This window comes from Hordeum vulgare, chromosome 2H (genome assembly GCF_904849725.1).
Source record: "Hordeum vulgare subsp. vulgare chromosome 2H, MorexV3_pseudomolecules_assembly, whole genome shotgun sequence".
Taxonomy (NCBI): Eukaryota; Viridiplantae; Streptophyta; class Magnoliopsida; order Poales; family Poaceae; genus Hordeum; species Hordeum vulgare.
Genome location: NC_058519.1, coordinates 618,846,443 through 618,866,720, shown reverse-complemented (window position 1 = coordinate 618,866,720; position 20,278 = coordinate 618,846,443). Strand labels below are relative to the sequence as shown.

Sequence of the window (20,278 nt, the reverse complement as noted above, 5' to 3'; positions counted from 1 at the left end):
TATCTGAGTTACGAGTTTGGTATACATTTAAGACAATGTGAAAATTGCTTGACAACTCACGCCATATGCAACACCATAGTGTAATGGTGCGTCAGTACGGCGTAGCCGTGCTCTATTGGATATGGTGCATACTATGATGTCTATTACCGATTTTCCACTATCGTTTTGGGGTTATGCATTAGAGACAACTATATTCAGTTTAAATAGGGTACCACTACCATCTAAATCCGTTGAGATGGCATCATATGAATTATGGTTTGTCAAGAAACCTAAGTTGTCATTTCTAGAATTTGGGGATACAACACCTATGTGTGATAAGCTCGAAACCAGAGCAGAAAAATGCATCTTCATAAGATACGCTACAGGAACAATTGGGTATACCTTCTACCACAGATACAAAGGAAAGTCTTTGTTGCCAAGAATGGATCCTTTCTAGAGAAGGAGGTTCTATTGAAAGAAGTGATTGGGAGGAAGGTAGAACCTGATAAGGTTATGGAACCTTCACTTGAATTGGAAAGGAGCACATTGCAGAAAGGTGTTCCTCTAATGCATACAGCAATTGAAGAAGAAGCTAATGATGATGATCATGAAACTTAAGATCTAGTTAGTACTGGACCTCGTAGGTCAACTAGGGCACGTACTGCCCCAAGTGGTACTGTGATCCTGTCTTGGAAGTCATGTTGTTAGACAACGATGACCCTACGAACTATGAGGAAGTGATAACGGGCCCGGATTCCGACAAATGGTTGGATGCCATGTAATCTGAGATAGGATCCATGTATGATAACCAAGTATGGATTTGGTGACTTGCCGGATGAGCGACATTCCATTGAGGATAAATGGATCTTTAAGAAGACAAACACTGGTCATAATGTCACTATCTATGAAGATCAACTTGTTGCAAAGCGTTTTCGACAAGTTCAAGGAGTTAACTACGATGACACTTCCTCACCTGTAGCGATGCTAAAGTTTGTTTGGATTATGTTAGCAGTTGGTGCATATTTTGATTATGAAATCTTCTAGATGGATGTCAGAACATTGTTTCCTTAATGGTTTCCTTAAAGAAAGGTTGTATGTGATACAACCAAAAGATTTTGTCGATCCTAAGGATGTTAAAAGGCACGCGAGCTTCGGCGATCCTTCTATGGACTGGTGCAAGCATCTCAGAGTTGGAATATGCGCTTTGATGAGGTGAACAAAGCTTTTGGGTTTATACAAAGTTTATGAAGAAACTTGTATTTACAATAAAATGAGTGGGAGAACTATAGAATTTTTCATAAGTATATGTGGATGACATATTGTTGATGGAAATTATGTAGAATTTCTGGAAAGCATAAAGGGTTGTTTTAAAGGAGTGTTTCAAAGGAAGACCTGATAAAAGTTGCTTACATATTGGGCATCAAGATCTATAGAGATAGATCAACATGCTTGATAAGACTTGCACAAAGCACATACCTTGACAAGATTTCGAATGATTTCAAAATGGATGAGTCAAAGAATGTGTTCTTGACTGTAAGGTGTGAAGTTGAGTAAGACTCAAAGCTCGACCACGGAAGAAGAAAGAGAAAGGCGAAGCTCGACCATAGGTTGTGTACTGTATGCCATGTTGTGTACCACATCTGATTTGTGCCTTGCCATGAGTCTGGCAAAGGGATACAAGAGTGATCCAGGAGTGGATCACTGGCAAGCAGTAAAATTATCCTTAGAGGACTATGGAAATGTTTCTCGGTTATCAGGTGATAAAGAGTTTGCCGTAAAGGGTTATGTGGATGCTAGCTATGACACCGATTTGGATGACTCCGAGTAGCCAACCGAATACGTATAATGGAGCATTCATTTGGAATAGCTCCTAGTGGAGCATGATCGCGGCATCTACAATATGACAACAGGATTTCCAAAGTATACATGGATTTGAATGTTGTAGAGCATTGACTAAAACCTCTCTCACAAGCAAAAACATGATCAAACCCCAGAACTCATTGGGTGTTAATCACATGGTGACGTGAACTACATTATTGACTCTAGTGCAAGTGGGATACTGTTGTAAATATTCCCTAGAGGCAATAATAAATTGGTTATTATCATATTTATTTGTTCATGTTAATCATTTATTATCCATGCTATAATTGTATTTCCCGAAAACTGAGACACATGTGTGGATACATAGATAACACCGTGTCCCTAGTGCGCCTCTACTAGACTAGCTCATTGATCCAAGATGGTTAAGGTTTCCTAACTATGGACATGAGTTATCATTTGATAACAAGATCACATCATTATGAGAATGATGTGATGGACAAGACCCATCCGCAAAAACATCATTTGATTGTATATCTAAGTTTATTGCTACTTCTTTCTTCATGTCAAGTATTTGTTCCTAAGACCATGTGATCATGCAACTCCCTAACACCGGTGGAATTCCTTGTTTTCATCAAATGTCACTTCATAACTAGGTTATCATAAATATGCTCTACAGGTATCTTCGAGGGTGTCTGTTGGGTTGGGATATATCGATACTAAGATTTTTCACTCCGTATGATGGAGAGGTATCTCTAGGCCCTCGTGGTAATACAAGATCATAAGAAGCTAAGCAATGTGACTAAGGACTTAGTCATGGGGTCTTGTATTACGAAATGAGTATAGAGACTTGCCGGTAATGAGATTGAAGTAGGTATGGAGATACCGATGATCCAATCTCGGGTAATTAACATACCGCTCGACAAAGAGAACTGCATACGGGATTGATTGAATCCTTTGCATCATGGTTCGACCGATGAAGATCTTCGTCGAATATGTAGGAACCAATATGGGCATCCATGTCCCTCTATTGGTTATTGACCTGAGATGTGCCTCGGTCATGTCTACATGATTCTCGAACCCGTAGGGTTCCACATGCTTAACGTTCAGTGAGGCTAGAGTAGTTTTGCGATATGCATGTTGGTAACTGGATGTTATTCGAAGTCCCGGATGAGATCCTGGATGTCACGAGAAATTCTAGAATGGTCCAAGGTAAATATTTATGTACGGGAAGTCCTATTTTGGTCACCGATAAAGTTTCTGGCATTACCGGTAACGTAGCGGGCTGCCGAAAGGGTTTCGGGGGTCCACCTGTGTCACGCCCAAGATGCAACCCTATCCTCAATTTGGCACGAAGGCCTCGTCAGGGATAGAAGCACATCTCGTCGTGTCGCAAGAATGGATATCGTTACAAGTACATGTACTGAAAAGAAGAGATTTACATAGAGAGTTGGCTTACACTCGCCACAAGCTACATCAGAGTCACATCAGTACATTACATATTCATCAAGGGTAAGAGCAGGGTCCGGCTACGGACGAAAACAAACAAGAAAAATAAGAACGACGTCCATCCTTGCTATCCCAGGCTGCCGGCCTGGAACACACCCTAGATCGATGAAGAAGAAGAAGAAGAAGAAGCAACTCCAAATGATCAAGCAACACGCTCGCGTCAAATAACCTTTACCTGTACCTGCAACTGGTGTTGTAGTAATCTGTGAGCCACAGGGGACTCAGCAATCTCATTTCCAAAGGTATCAAGACTAGCAAAGCTTAATGGATAAGGTATGGTTAAGTGGTGAGGTTGCAGCAGCGGCTAAGCATATATTTGGTGGCTAACTTACGAGTACAAGAAAAAAATAAGAGGGGGAAGATCTACGCATAACGGACGTGACTACTGATGATCAAATGAATGATCCTGAACACCTACCTACGTCAGGCATAACCCCACCGTGTCCTCGATCGGAGAAGGAACTCACGAAAGAGACAGTCACGGTTACGCACACAGTTGGCAAGTTTTAATTAAGTTAATTAACTTCAAGTTGTCTAGAACCAGTGTTAAACAAAGCTTCCACGTTGCCACATAACCGCGGGCACGGCTTTCCGAAAAGATTTAACCCTGCAGGGGTGCTCCAACTAGTCCATCACAAATTACCACAAGCCGCATAGAAATCCTCAATCACGAAGCTCGCGATCTCGTCGGATTCCCTAGTGGAAAACCTCAACTCTGAGATTACTCAAAGCATCACCGGAATCCCGATGCACAAGATATATCGTCAAAGGTAAAACTAATCCAGCAAGGCCGCCCGACCTGTCGACGATCCCGATAGGAGTCGCGTACCTCGTTCTCAGGACACGACGGATAAGCGAAGCGTACGAGTGCCAAACCTCGAGTTTCCTCGCGGTGGGCCCGTACGGTGCTCTGTTTTGGACCAACACTCATGAGGAACACTGGCCCGGGGGTTGCTTAAAATAGTCCGCGGGTGCCGGCAGGCCCCTATGCATTATTATTAGGTTATTAGGCAAATGTAGTACCAAAGTTGGGCCTTGCCAGACCAGTCTTTATCTAAAACGAATTATCAAGGGGGTCCCCATAACAACCCCGATCATGTTAGGAGCGCTCATTTATGGAACATAACACCGATAGCCAAAACTAAGGGGGCAAAGGTGGAACAAAACACCAGGCTAGAAAGGCCGAGCCTTCCACCTTTTACCAAGTATATAGGTCCATTAAATTAAATAGCATTAATATGGTGAGATAACAAGGAACCCATGTTTTCGCATGGAAGCATCTGCACCTGCAACTAACAACGCTAACAACATGGATGAGCAAGCGGTAACATAGTCAATCAGTGGTTTGCTAGGTCGAACAGGTTGAAGGTTATCATGGCATTGTTGAGAGGCTGATATTTAAGAAGTGGTGGGCAATGAGACATAAACGATAGCAACGGTAAAACTAGCATGGCAATGATAGTAATGGTATCTGGGGAAATGATCATCTTGCCTGAGATCCCGCTTGGAAGAAGAACAACTCGGTGAAGCAAACGAACCGACGTAGTCGAACGGGTCCTCACAATCCGGCACGCTGCGGAACTCTATCGAGACGGGGAAAACCGGAACAAGCATCAACACACGGAATTCACCACACGGTGCACAACACAAATGATGCATGAGCAGCTGAATGTATGCAAGTCACGACATGACAATTCACACAATCAAACACTACATATTAAGTGAAGTTCAATATGCAACGAGTTGCATATTGACGAAACTCCACGTTGATTATTTAGTTCTGTCCTGATTAGATACACGAAAATATTAAATGTGGTTAAACATGCAAGAGGTGAAGCGGAAATTAAACTACCTATCTAGACATTTTAAATGAGGTCGGAGATGACATATAGCATCTCCGAGACGACCTCACATGTTAATTTACAATTCTGTCCAGATCTGAACTAATGCATTTAATTGGTTGTTAAACAGAAAAACAAATAGGTTCACGTGATTCTACGCGTCATTTCAAGCAACCTACACATAGATATCATCTCCAACGGAGCTACGGATCACAAGTTACAAGCACCGCAAGATATGATGGCATGTATGCAATATGTGTGCAAAACTACACGAGATTCTAAGCAAGTTTCATGTAGGACACGATCACAACGGAGCTACGAATCAAAAACTATGAGCAAAACAAGAAATCACTACAACCTGCCAAAATCAGCCACATAGCATTTTCTACGCCCCACAACTACGGCTACACAACTCCGATTTGCTCAAGCAAGGCATGGCACGGAAGAGGGCAAGAAGCACTACTACAAACAACTAACAACAACTATCATGGCAGCAAGGAACACTAGGAAAAGAAGTCACAAAATGGCATCTCACACACTATTTCAGACTTAGTGAAAATTACACCTCATGAAAGTGCAGTTTTCGATCTGAAGCAGTATTGACAGCAGCAAAATCCTAAGCTACAGGTCTCCAAATGGCATGAATATTTACAGCATGCTAGAGAAACACAAGGGGTACAACTAACTCCATTGGACCAACCTCAAAAGAGCTACACATCACAAGATACAAGCAAGACAAGACAACAACAAAATATAACAGATTTTCAGACTTAGAAATATTCCAGCACCTCTAAAACAGCACTATTTCTAGCAACTTGAGAGCAAGCAAAACACACCTAAACATGCATTTCTATTGCAACCAAAAATACCAGGGGCTAGACAAAACATCCAAGATCAACTCCCTAGTTGACAACTCCGTCAATCGACGCACGGAATAAATCCTACGAATTAAACAAAAGGGCATCACGGAAAAATATTGCGCGAACTAACTTACTCAAAAGCTAAAACTAATTGCACAGAAAAATCGGAAACATATAAAATATGTGGGGTTGCAACACAAAATAGAGCCACACAAAAATGCGAGATAAATAACCTATACACGGGAAAATAAACTAGAGGCAATTCCCTACACGCAAAAATACAAATGACCGCTCTAAAATGCATGGAAAAATGGTCCCTAAAACATGGACATTTTATCTAAGGCATACGGGCTATCCGGACACGCGCGAAAAATATTACGGACGCAAACAAAATAGGACAGCACGCTAAACTAGGTGTTAGGCACGCTAAACGACGTCAAACAAACATGCAAGTTGCTAAAATTGATTCTACGCGAAATTCTAAACCAAAACCATATCTATTTCATCGCGATCCGACCTACGGTTAAAAACTTACGAACGTTTTAAAAATCTATATAATCCTGAAACAGAATTTAGATTCTAAATCCAAAAAAAACGCTACTGGGTCGGATCCGAATCTGGGCCGAATCGGCCATTGAGCACAACTTAGTATAAGCCCCCTAGGGCGGGGAATAGTGGGCTCGGGGGCGGTCACCTGAGTGGGCCTCGGGCCATGACGGCGGGGAGGCAGGCCTGGGGCGGACGTGCGACACGGCCGAGCTGGAGCGGGGTGGACCTGGGCCTCGGATGCGTGGCACTGGGCCGGCTGGAGGAGCGCCTGGGCCGGTCAACGCACGCCAGCTCGCCTCGGATCTGGATCCCGATCCAGAGCTCGGCGATGGCGATGCGCTGGCGGCGCGGGGCTGCTTCTGGCGGCTGGGGCGGCGACAGCCGGCTGGTGCTGCCGGCCCGACGCGGCAGGGCTCCAGCGAACCGCGACTGGCGACGCGGCATGTCTCCAGCGACGGGAGGAGCTACGGCCTCGGGTTGGAAGGCGGCTACGCAACGGGAAAAACTCCGGCCGGTGGGCGAGGTAGCTCCGGTGACGGCCGGCGAACTCCGACGGGGAGGCGACCGGGGACGGCGTGCTGGCGACGGGAGGAGGCGGCGCGCAGGCGAAGCCACGAGGGGCGCGGCCACGGGAGCATGGAGCTCGGGGCTGCTCGGCCGAACGGCGGCGGCGGCCAGATGGGCTCGGCGGGCCCGATCTGGGCTCGGCGGGCCGCGGCGGCTGGGGGGAGGAGGTGCTGCGGGGAGAGAGAGAGGGTGCGGGAGAGACTAGGGTTTGGCACGGAAATCGATGCACGAGAGAGGGGTTTGCCTAAAATTAGCACGGGGTCTATATATAGACATATGGGGGGCTAGGTTACCCGGAATCGCGTTCCGGATCCAACCGTGTGGTCGGATTCGGACGATTCCGCACGCGGGAATGGGTGCGTGGTCGTGTAGGGGGATATCCGGAGACGAGAGGGAGAACGGGCGGCGCGGCAGCGGATTTTAAAACACCGACAAACGTCCGACGGTAGACCGAATACGGTGCCGCTACGGTCGACCGTTCGGGTGCCAGACGGTCTCCGATCGCGACGAAATTCGACAGGCGGCCTACCTATAAATAAATAATACTGCACGTCAAATTCCAGCTCAATCGGAGAAAGTATAACGCACCTTTTAAAACAGGGTTTCGACGGTGCCACGGGCGCGTGCGTGTGCGGTCGGGCTCAGAACGAACAACGACGAGAACCGGCAACTAACAACGGATGCAAGTTTTGAAAACGGGCGGCAACGGAGACGCCGATGCAATGCAGATGATGCGCATGATGTGATGATGATGCGACAAATAAAAATAGACACACGACGAAAACGGAAAGAGAGGGGAATATTTTGGAACATCGGCATCGGGCTGTCACAACCTGCCCTGTGGGCCCGCATGTGCTGTAGGGGTGGTGCCCTGGCCAACCTAGGCTAGGATCACCAGCCCCTAGAGGCGCATAGGGCTTGGGGGGAAAGAGTCCCAAAGGGACAAGGCATCCCGGAGGTGCCTTGGAGGAAGGAGACTCCTCCCTTCCTTGTGAAGGAAGGACTCCACCCTAGTTTGAGGCCCTCCTTGGAGGAGGGGCCAAGGGCTCTAACCCCGCCCCTTGCCGCCTATATATAGTAGAGGAGAGGATGAGGGTTGGACACAACAATCCCACGCCCCGGCGGCAGCCCTCTCCCTCTTGTTAGCGCGTTCCTTCACAGATCAGTTTTTAGTAGTGCTTGGCGAAGCCCTGCTCAAACCTGTGCCACCACCATCACCACCACGTAAGTGGGCTGGTCGTGAGCCCATCTACTTCTCCACCCTTGCTTGCTGGATCAAGAAGGGGGAGACGTCATGGAGCCGCATGTGCACTGAACACGGAGATGACGTCCATTCGGTGCTGGATTAGATTGGATCGCGATTGGATTGTGAAGAGTACGATTACATCAACTACATTATATACACTTCCGCTTAACGGTCTACGAGGGTACGTAGACACACTCTCCCCTCTCGTTGATATGCATCTTCATAGATAGATCTTGGGTATTCGTAGGAAATTTTTATTTTCCCATGCAACATTCCCCAATACTTTCCACGCGATTCCGTGTGGGACCCCGACGTTAGTCAACGTGGTGGAAGCGCCTGGGCGCCCCCATATCTGCCCTATATTTGGGCTATATATGACGGGTGTCGGTCAGCCCGGTGATACGTCCCAAATGTATGTACTTTTTCAAATGATATTGCTCTTGTTTTGGACTCTAATTTGTATGATTTCAATGAAACTAATCCAGACTAACGCTGTTCTCAACACAATTACCATGGTGATGTTTTTGTGAAGAAATAAAAGTTCTCGGATTCTGCTGAAAATTCATGGAGAATATTTTTCGAGTTAATAAAAAATATTGGCGTCAAGATCTACCGAAGGGGGGCCACCTAGGAGTCAATAGTTTTGAGGGAGGGCCCTTTGAGCTTGTGGGCCCCTTGTGGTCCCGACTGACCTAATTCGTACACTATAAGTTTTGTCCCGTGGAGAATAAAGCCAGAGAGAATATTTCATGGCATTTTACGAGACGAAACAAGCACTAGCTCCTGTTCTTCCTCGGGTGGGCTGATCTGGAGTCTGTTTGGAGCTCCGGAGAAAGGGATTCGCCATCGTCGTCATCACCAACCTTTCTCCATCAACAATTCCATGATGCTCACCATCGGGAGTGAGTAATTCTTTAGTAGTCTTGCTAGATGACGATGGGATTAGATGAGATTTGTCATGTAATCAAGTTATTTTGATAGGGCTTGATCCCTAGTATCCACTATGTTCTGAGATTGACGTTGTTATGACTTTGCCATGCTTAATGCTTGTCACTAGGACCCGAGTGCCATGTTTTCAGACCTGAACCTATTATGTTTTCATGAATATGAGGGTGTTTTGGATCCGATCTTGCATGTTGTATGGACCTATTACGTGTTATGATCCGTAGACCCCAAAGAGACAATAGTTAGGATTATCTCCGGTGATGACCATAGTATGAGGAGTTCATGTATTCACCATGTGTTAATGCTTTGTATCGTTTCTCTATTAAAAGAAGGCCTTAATATCCCTTAGATTTTCTTATGGACCCCGCTTCCACGGGAGGGTAGGATAAAAGTTGTCATGCTAGTTCTTACTATAAACATGTATGACTTTATATGAAATACATGCCTACATTACATAGATGAATTGGAGCTAGTTCTGTGGAGCTCTAGTATGTAACTATTACATGATGAATATCATCCAACATAATTACCCATCACTGATACAGTGCTTACTCTTTCGCATATTGATCTTCGCTAATTACATTAGTTATTGCAGCTTTTACAATCATCATAATCGCTACTATTTACAATTACTATTGCTCTTGTTACTTTGCAACTACAACTTTGTTGCAGAGAGAAATTCGAGGTTGATTGAATTGACAACTCAACTGCTAAGATCAATAAATATTCTTTGGCTCCGCTTGTGTCGAATCAATAAATTTGGGTGTTATGCTACCCATGAAGACTATTGCGATCCCTATACTTGTGGGTTCTCAAGACATTTTTATGGCGTCGTTCCCGGGGAGCTTAGCTCTATTTATTGAGTTCGCTTGGGATTTCCATTTATCATGATGAAGAAACTGTCATCTAGCTCTGCACTTGATTCACCTTCTGTTTTAAATAGACTTGCGACACCACCACATGCTATTCATTCTGATATGTCACAAGTAATTGATGATGCTACTTTCGTATTTGATGAACCTCACGATGATGCTACTACTATGCTAGATGAAATTGAAACTGTGCCACTTAATGAATTATTTGATGCTCATATTTCTAGATCTAAAGAAATTGATAATGCTGAAGTTGATGAAAATTATGATTCACCTTTGTTGGAGGTATGTTAGGAGGGGGGCCTTGATTTGGGGGGTCCGGGGCAGCTGCCACCTGCGCCCCTTAGGGTCGGCCCTGCCTAGGATACAAGTGTCTTAGAGCATCTCCAGCCATTTGGTCTCCAAGTGGCCCGAAATAGCGCCACCTAGGGATCGACCAGCGCTAAAAACGGCGTGGGGGCTCGGCTTCCTAGCCGCCCACCCAAGGGCGCCCCCAGTCCCCGCTTTCGGCCTAGTCTCGGCGCAAATTTGGCCCATATTCGGCATTTTTCAGCACAAATTGAAAAATAATAGTTTTTATCACATAGTTCATCACATAAATCAATAAAAATCAAAAAATAGTTTAACAAGTCAATACAAATCAATAATCGAGCCAGGCGTTGCCCTTGAGCCTTCATAGGTGCTCCACCAAATCGTGCTGCAGTTGTTGATGCACCTATGGGTCTCGGATCTCCTCACACATGTTGAGGAAGGCGGTCGAGGTTGTCGGTAGCTGGTGATCAGCTTGGGCTAGAGGACCTTGCTTGTAATATGGTTCAGTGTCAAACGATACCTCCTCCTGCTCGCTCTCAATGATCATGTTGTGCAAGACAACACAACAAGTCAAGACTTCCCACATTTGATCTTTCGACCAAGTCTGAGCGGGGTACCGGACAACAGCAAAACGAGATTGAATCTCACCAAATGCCCGCTCGACATCCTTCCGGCAAGCTTCTTGACGCTTGGCAAATTAGGAGTGCTTGCCTCCTGGTGCGGGATTTGAGTTAGTCTTCACAAATGAGGACCATCTCGGATAGATGCCATCTGCTAGGTAGTATCCCTTGTTGTAGTGGTGTCCATTGACCTCGTAGTTAACCGGAGGAGCATGACCTTCAACAAGCTTGGCAAAGACATTCGAACAATGCAGTACGTTGATGTCACTGTGAGTTCATGGCATACCACAGAAGGAGTGCCAAATCTAGAGATCATGTGTGGCCACTACCTCAAGTACCACACTGCGACGTCCTTTAGCGCCTTTGTACATCCCTTGCCAAATAAATGGACAATTTTTCCATTTCCAATGCATGGAGTCGATACTTCCAAGCATTCCAGAAAATCCTCTTTCTGCATTCTATGCTAGGATCCGAGCAGTGTCTTCATCATTGGGTGATCGCCAATATTGAGGTCCAAAAACTGCCACCGCTGCCCTGCAGAACTTGTAGAAACACATAATGGTGGTGGACTCAGTCATGCGTCCATAGTCTTCCAGAATATCACCGGGAGCTCCATACGCAAGCATTCTCATAGCTGTTATGCAATTCTGGAGCGAGGTGGATCCAAGTATGTCGGTGCAATCCTTTTTGCACTTGAAGTAGCTGCCAAACTCCTTGATGGAATTGACAATCCTCAGGAAGAGCTTTTGGCTCATACGATAATGGCGTCGGAATACTTTGTCGCCGTGCAGAGGATCGTCTGGGAAGTAGTCGGCATAGAGCAAGCAATAGACTTCCAGTCGATGCCTCTGCTTTCCCTTCGGCCAGGCCGGCGCCGAGCCACCTCGCCGTGGCTCTCCATTGCTCGCGAACAGGACGGCCAGAGAGGCGAGGACCGTGAGGTGCTCTTCATCCTGGACATCGGCATCAGCTTCCTCCTCTAGTAGCACCGCGAACGCCTCCTCGTCGTCGGAGTCCATAGGCCAGGCAAATTGCTAAATACCTGGTGGGCGTGGTGCCCGCGCATCCGCAGACGTGCCCGGAGCGCCAGGAAAACTCGCCAAGAAGCAGGGGTGCGGGGAGGGGTCAAATCCCCGGCGAAGCCGATGAGGAGATAGCCTTTGTAGCGTTGGTAGGCACATGGGGTGGCGATGGAAGGTGTGGTGTGCGAGGGGCAGTTTCGGAGTAGAGAATGTTTTTTAGCCTGGCAGGGGCCGGCGCGTCGTTTTTCCATTCGCCGGCCGCCGGGGCCAATTTCAGCCCGAGCCGGCGAAAAAAAGGCCTCCCCGGGTGTGGCTGGGCCGTTTTCCCCTCGACGGCGGAAAAAAAATGGCGGGGAAGGGCCTCCTGAAGGCGCGGATGGAGATGCTTTTAATAGGACACGACTCCATATCCTATATAAGCATGATTCAAATACAAGTCCAAGTGTAAGCTAAGTTATTCGCTATATTCCATACAACTAACAAACAACGTGGCATAATCGGTCGACTGTAGGAATCTTCATTCTAAGTAGAAGTAGAACACGCACGGTGCCGGCTGAACTACAACTCCAAGCTCCAAGCTCCGAGCTCCCCGCCATGGCTGCAGATTCCATCCGCACCGCGTCATCGTCACCGCCGCCACGCCACCGCGGCCCCACCCATGAATTCTCACACGAGGCGTCCTCCTCATGCGCTGCGGGGGCGCAGCCGGTGCCCTGTGATAGCCGCGCCGTGGAGGACGTGCTCGACATTGACTCTCCGTGGGTCGCGGCGGCAGAGGCTGGCTCGAGGCTGGATGGAGCCGCGGTGGCTGAGAGCGAGGCGGACCAAAACGAGATACAAATCAACCAGGAGCGACAGGAGGGCGAGGTCACTGCAGTATATACTAATATACTATAACTAACTAATCTACTGGGATGTGGGATCATGTTGCCAAAAAATTCACTAATCTTGTAATCTTGAACCTTGCTGTTACGATCGTGACGCTGAGTTCGATTTCGTATGATTTTGGGTGATGGTTCTGCCCAAAAGCAGGAAGCCTCTTGCGATTATTTTTCTCTAGCCTGAACAGACTAGTGCTGAAGTTGGGGCTGTTGATCTTGAGTTCATTCTAACAATTTGTAGCATGGCTCATTCGTTTGCTCATTGTATCTCCACTGCAGCTGATGGCATTGGAAGCAATATACGCGGGTGACCTTGTTCAATTTGAAAGCAAAGGAGGGCTCCGCTATTTCCAGGTTTCTTGTGTTGTTCATCGGTGCTGTTTCAACTCTTCTTGGATGGTGGACATCTGGGTTTAATGCTGTTTCATCTGCACCACCTCAATTACAGATTTGCATACGTTACGATCTTCATGATGGAGCTCAAGTGTGTGCCAGGCTTTCTTCTGCCACTGAATATACAAAACATGGAGGATGTGCTGATGATGATACAGAACAACATGATGCTGCACCTGATGAATTCTCCTACACCTGCAACTTTGAGTACTTGCCTCCTTTGATATTGACATGCCTACTTCCAAAATCGTATCCTAGCAAAGAGCCCCCAAATTTTACTATAACCGCTAAATGGATGGATGGGCCTGATGTTTCTCAACTCTGTGGGATGCTTGATACCATTTGGGCAGAGCTGCCGGGGCAGGAAGTGGTATATCAATGGGTCGAGTGGATACGCAATTATTCATTGTCAAATCTCTGGTTTGATGGAAAAATATTCTTAGGTCAAGATAATCAGAGACACAACGGAGATCCGCGTGCAATCTCAAGAAGTCTCCCATTGGAGTCTGTGGTCCCTTCCATGCTCAGCTACAGTAGCAAGAAACGTTACCAAGCTTTTCTTGAGGATCTCCATATGTGCATGATATGCCTTAACCAGACCAAAGGTAAGAAATTTCTCTGACTTTTTTTTCTTTTCAAATCAAGTTTTTTTTTATACGGAATTATACCGGTCAAAGTTTTACCACTATAAGCTAAGCTTAATTCTGAACTATTTAGGTTCAAACTTCATCAAGCTTCCGTGTCAGCACTTGTATTGCGTTAAGTGCATGGAAACGTTATGCAGGTTGCATGTGAAGGAAGGCACTTTGTTTCAGTTAGTATGCCCTGACACCAAGTGCAATGCTTCCCTTCCACACTATCTGTTAAAGAGGCTTCTTAGCAAAGAAGAGTTTGAACGCTGGGATAGGCTTGCTCTTGAGAAAGCGTTGGACTCGATGGCAGACGTGGTTTACTGCCCAAAGTGTGTGGTGGGTTGCGTGGAGGATGAGGATAACAATGCGGAATGTCCGAAATGTTCATTTACCTTTTGTGGGTTTTGCAAGGAATTATGGCATCCAGGGAAGCAGTGTCTAACTCCAGAACAAAAGCTCCAACGCCGGAAGGTAAAGATGCAACAAAATTCTCTGAGAGAGAGGGAGAGAGAGCTTGGCATTGGAGGGAGACTGTGATTGCAATTATTTTACTGAGCGTATGATAATTTTTTATGTTTTATTGTACTGTTGTAGGGGTCAGGAAGGATGACTGAGAGGCAGGTGGCTCAAGAACTAGCGAACATCAGAGAGTTATACAAAGATGTTCGGGTGTGTCCGAAATGCCGAATTGCCATCGCCAAAAGTGAAGGCTGCAACAAAATGGTGTGTGGAAATTGTGGACAGTTCTTTTGCTTCCGGTGCGGGAAGGGGATCCGTGGCTATGATCATTTCACGTAGGCCCTTCATACTTTTATCTTTTTTCATGAAATAAAGGGGAGGCATGGATTGCTACTTATTTACCCCGGTGCACTATATGCTTTGACTATCTATAACACAAATGATCCATTTATTGTAGGAACTGTCGTCTCTTTGAGCCTCATGATATAACAGACTTTGAGAGAGAAATGGACGAACTGCAATTTGGAAACCAGATGCGGAATCAGTTGAAACCAGTAGGCGCCATGGTGAGATGTCCAAGGTGTCGTTCAATGACTTTCAAGGTAACCATAGTTAGCTTTTAAAAATGCATATTATGGCAATTCTATCAATTTCTATCCAAGTATATAGCACTGGTTTGCCTCTATCAGTCTGCCTAACTAGTATGCATCTAGGATGACGAGAAATATATCTTTTGTGTGGCGTGCGGAGCAAGTACTTGCACAATGTGCAAACGGACGATCGAGAGTAGGAGGATGCAGCAGGGGCATTGGGGGTCATCAGAATGCTACTAGTCAAAGTGATGCGTCACACTGTCTCTACTATGTCTACTTTTTTACAACCTAGGACTTTTTGGTTGAGTATACAATTACTGAACTACCGTCTATTGAACTTGACATATGATTGTTGAAGGATGGACTTTTCCATTATTGTCTGTTACAGTTTTATAAGCGAGGTAGATATGTAGAATCCTAGCATATATAGCAGCAACCAAAATGAAAAGTTGCAATTGCTAGCTCTTTGTAAAATATGGAGCGATGGAGTGAAGTGTATGTGGCTAGACAGGGACATGCACATGTATATATACAACGAAAGGACCGATCGGATTACAAGGGTTGTCGCGGTATGGATTGATATCCAAAATAGCTACATAGAGATAGAGATAGATCCTAACTACCGAAACAGTAGAATCAGGACACCACATACTCATACACCCTTCGAGAATTATGCAGTTTATAATCATATCATATAGTATACATGTAAAAAAATCAACACCCTTCGTCAAGCACAACTTCACCAAGTTAAGATTGCGCTTCAGTTCTCCAATTTCCTGGTGGCAAAGGTGTGAACCCTTCCGGAACTGGAAACCGATAGCTGCTCACTCTAACAAAAGGATAATCAACTTCGATGTGTTTAGTTTATGCGTGGAATATTGTATTTGCTAATAGATATGTAGCATCAAGGTTATCACACCATAAACATGTTAATGGAGAATGAGGAACATCAAGTTCACTAGGTAAGGTTTGAACCCAAATGACTTCAGTTGTTGCATCAACAAGAGCTTTGTGTTCAACCATTGTGCTAGATCGGGATATTATGACATGTTTCCGTGAAATCGAAGGCACTAAATTTGAGCCAAATAAACAACAAAACCTCTTGTAGACCTTCTGTCATTAGGATAGCCACTTAGCCAGCCCACTGTGCATCAGAGAAAGCACTTACTAGTTCGGAGGTGGATTTGCTTCTCGTCCAACCGCTAGAGTACCACGAAGATACTGATGTCCCACAAGTATAGGATATTAATCGTAGTCTTTTTAATAAATAAGAGTGTCGAATCCAATTAGGAGCAGAAGAAATTGATAAACAATTTTCAGCAAGATATTTTCTGCAATTGTTGTAAAATAGTAGTGACAGATAATTTGATATCAAGATAGTTCGTATCAAGTAATAAGTAATTAAAAGTAATAAGGTGCAACAAGGTGACACAATCACTTTTTTACAAAGGACAAGCCAAAAGTACTTCTTATAGTGAGCAAAGCGTTATCAAGGACACGTGGGAATATTGTCTAGTTAGCTTTCATCATGTTCAGTTGATTCTCATTCAATACTTCGATAAGTTGTTATGTGTGTGGACTTGTGCTAGGATGTTGTTTTTACTTGAACAAACAACTCACTTATGATTACCCCCTCTTGCATGCATCCACAACTATGAAAAAAGAATTAAGATAAATCTAACCATCTGATGAAACAAATGGATCCAAATGAGCCCCTTCCTGAATAGTGCATAAACAAGGGTTTAAGTTTCTGTCACTCACGCAACCCATCATCTACTTACTAATCCCATAATTTCTTCCCTACGCCCAATCATGATAATGTGTCCTGTAGTCGACGTTCACACGACACCACTAGAGAAAGAACAACATAATACATCATCATAACATTGAACAAAAACCAACTTCACATGATTACTTATAACAAGCCTTCTCTCGTGTCCTAAAAAAAACTACTTACAAATCATATTCATGTATGATAAGAGAAGAAATATATGATTAACAATCTATACATATGATTTTCAATATATAAACCAACTAGCATCAACTACAAGATGTAATCAACACTACTAGCAACCCACACGTACCAATCTAAGATTTTGTGACAAAAAGTTGATACCAGAGATGGTCTGGCCAATCAAAGTCAAGTATTTTAGGGCTCCAACAATACATATGTACCTTCTAGACTATTCTGGTTCCAATACACACACACACCCTCTTGCAAGGATAATTTCTTTGTTTGAGAGAGGGGGGGGGGGGGTGACTTGCAACCTTCCATACCTACATGCTTCAAAATGTGTGAGGAATGCTTTCCTTGAGTTAGAAGCTAACAACCTCACTTTTCTTCACCTCCATGCCAAGGAAATAGCAAGGATCTCCCAACTCCTTCGGAGCAAAATCTTCTTGAAGATCACAAAGAAGAGTTGATGTTGCTTCGTGAGAGGAACTGGCAACAGTAATATCGATATGGATAAGCATACGAATGGTGATCTTATCTTTCTCGTAGAAGAATAATCATGTGTTAGCCTTTGAGGCTGATAATCCCAATTTTTTATACTTAGAGCAGACTGCCATGCTCTCAGAGTTATGGTGAGAGTACCATAATGTCATGTCCATTTATCTTCTGCGGTTTTTGCAAGGAATTTTGGCATCCAGCGAAGCAATATCTAACTCGAGAACAAAAGCTCGAACACAAAAGTAAAGATGCAACAAATAAAAAATCTATATGTATGTGTGCAAGCGCGTTTTAGTATTGCAGGAAGACTGTGAATGCACTTTCCATGAACCCTACAGAAATTACTATAAAACCAAATTCAGACATAAAATCAACAATGAAATCTATTATATGTTACAATCGAACAAAAAATGGATGCTATGTTATAAGCAGTACATAGACACGTCCGAAGAATAAGGGGGTGTAGCTTTGTCTCGCTTGTAGCAACACGGTGCGTTGCCTCGACTAGGGCGCTCTTTAAATAGGCCAGTCCCATAACTAAGCACGAGGGAACATAAGTGAGCACGCATGCAAGTACACAAGTTTTTTATTTTTGTATTTTATATTTAAAATATTATAATGCATATACTTCAAAGTTAATTCATTTAATTTTTCAAAAACTTTCATCACATATTATAACATTTTATAGCAGTGTAGGAAAAAATTGTAAATGCAATTTTTAAAAATGTTGTACCATTGCAATAAAATGTTCATGACATTTAAAAAATGTTCAAGCGTTTGCAAAATATGAAAAAATGTTGTGTTAAATAAATAAAATCTTTTGTAACATTCAAAAATATTTTAGAAAAACGACCACATTCCGATAAAATATTCCAGATAATTTTCAACAAAGTTTTATACAACGTTGAAAAATGTTTGCGTGAGTTAAAAAATGTTCCATACCATTTAAAAAATATTCGGAATTTTGAAAATGTTCACACAATTCAAAAATGTGCTTATGTCGTTTTTAAAGAAAATATTAATTTAATGGAAAACATATTCATGTAATAGTTTAATATCATTCAAACAAAATGTTCAACATTTATTTTAAGGAAATAAGTGAAAATCGAAACAATCTAAGATGCATTTGAAAAGTGCTCATCATGTATTCGAAAATGTTCAACGTGTTTCCAATAAATGTTTCATGTCTATACGAAAAATGTACATCGTGTTGAAACGAATCGTCATGTATTTGGAAAAAATGAAAAAGGAAAAGAGAAAAAATAAAAATAAAAATGAAAAACCAACTAAAATATATAAAAACAAAAGTAAAAGAAGTCACACACAAAGGTCAGAAACTGTTGCGAGAAGGAGTTCCGGATTTTGTGGCCTGGTAGTATGACAGCAAGGGCTCCCATTCAGTGAAAAACGCGTACAAATTGCAGGTGAAACTCAGCAAAGCTATGGACAGAGGGGATGTGGGATCTAGTTCGGGTGGCGCGACCATCATCCAGCGAGCTGATGATTCTTGGACCAGACTGTGGAAGTTAAAAGGACCAAGGAACATCCAAATGTTCACATGGAGATTGAAGCATGAATCCCTAACGTTTCGTATGAATCTTAAGAAGAGAGGTATTCCAGTGGAGGATACGAAGTGCCTATTTTGTTGCAGGGCGGACGAAGACGGGGGACATCTCTTCATTAAGTGCAAATACTCGAAGGTGGTGTGGCGAGAGCTTGAGCTATAGCAGGAGAGAAGGGTATTGCAAGATATCCCATCAAATACATCATGCCCTGGACTACATCTGGAGCCTTAGCGAGAATACGAGACTGCATATCCTAACCTTCTGGTGGCTCTGGTGGTCTAACCGCAACAAACTAAGAGAAGGAGAACTCCCGGAGGCGGCGGAGGCGGTTGCCCGAAGGACACGAGCTAATGTCATGCAATATGAGGAAGTCTATACCCTCTCGGATCGTGGGAAGGAAGCCCCAAGTTGGTGAAAAACCCCTGACGGCATGATCAAGATCAACATGGACGGTTCCTTTGTTCCGGGGGAGGATAGCTCAGGCTGGGGAGTGGTGGTGCGTGATTCGACTGGGAGCGTCATTGGTGCAAGAGCAGGTCGTCAAGCCCATGTGCAGCTGATCTTGGGGTCGTGAGGGTCATTCTGGAGACAGACGGCTCGTTGCTAATGGAGGCCATGGACTTCGCCCGTGTCGATGCCTCTGCATACGCAGCGGTGATCGAGGACCTGAAGTACGAGCTCAAAATCTGGTTTTCTGCACATGAAATCACGATCTGCCGGCGGGCAGCAAACTCGGTTGCGCACCAACTAGCTAGAATAGCTCGTATGTATCATGCCAACCAAGTAGAGGAGTGGGATAACCTTGTTCCTGCCCATGTGGCAGTTTGTGTGGAGGGGGATCTACCCTCACACCGTTTAAGTTAATGAGTATTGTGCTTTCCCTCAAAAAAAAGTGGTGAATCTGGGCTACGTCCCTCGCTAACTGAGATATAGTCCCCGTGGAAGAATGATGATAACGATCTATAGATAGGCTCCCTGGTGAACAGTAAATCCTAAACATGTGTAAATAATTTTTAAAAACTTTTTTTTTGTCTGTTCATGTTACTTTAATAATCTTGCTTGCCAGTTTTCATGCAAAACAGAATGGCAGTACTTCGTCGGTGAAAAAATATATTAAGTAATACCATTTTGAAGGCAACATTTGCCGTTCGATTTGTTTTTCT

The 20,278-nt window shown here is 44.3% G+C and overlaps 1 protein-coding gene across 1 annotated transcript; it reads left to right on the top strand.

Moving 5' to 3' along the window:
• The first annotated feature begins 12,734 nt into the window (after positions 1-12,734).
• Positions 12,735-15,338, top strand: LOC123428778 (E3 ubiquitin-protein ligase RNF14-like). The gene is made up of 7 exons (XM_045112925.1): positions 12,735-13,007; positions 13,301-13,375; positions 13,470-14,019; positions 14,132-14,517; positions 14,641-14,840; positions 14,963-15,107; positions 15,219-15,338. Exons 1-7 carry the CDS (start codon positions 12,735-12,737, stop codon positions 15,336-15,338), a joined length of 1,749 nt encoding a protein of 582 aa, XP_044968860.1.
• Positions 15,339-20,278: the final 4,940 nt, after the last annotated feature.

Coding starts and splice junctions, on each gene's coding strand:
- LOC123428778 (XM_045112925.1), top strand. CDS start 12,735: ATGGCTGCAGATTCCATCCGCACCGCGTCATCGTCACCGCCGCCACGC. Junction 14,518..14,640: donor AAAAGCTCCAACGCCGGAAG/GTAAAGATGCAA, acceptor GTACTGTTGTAG/GGGTCAGGAAGGATGACTGA. Junction 14,841..14,962: donor CGTGGCTATGATCATTTCAC/GTAGGCCCTTCA, acceptor CATTTATTGTAG/GAACTGTCGTCTCTTTGAGC.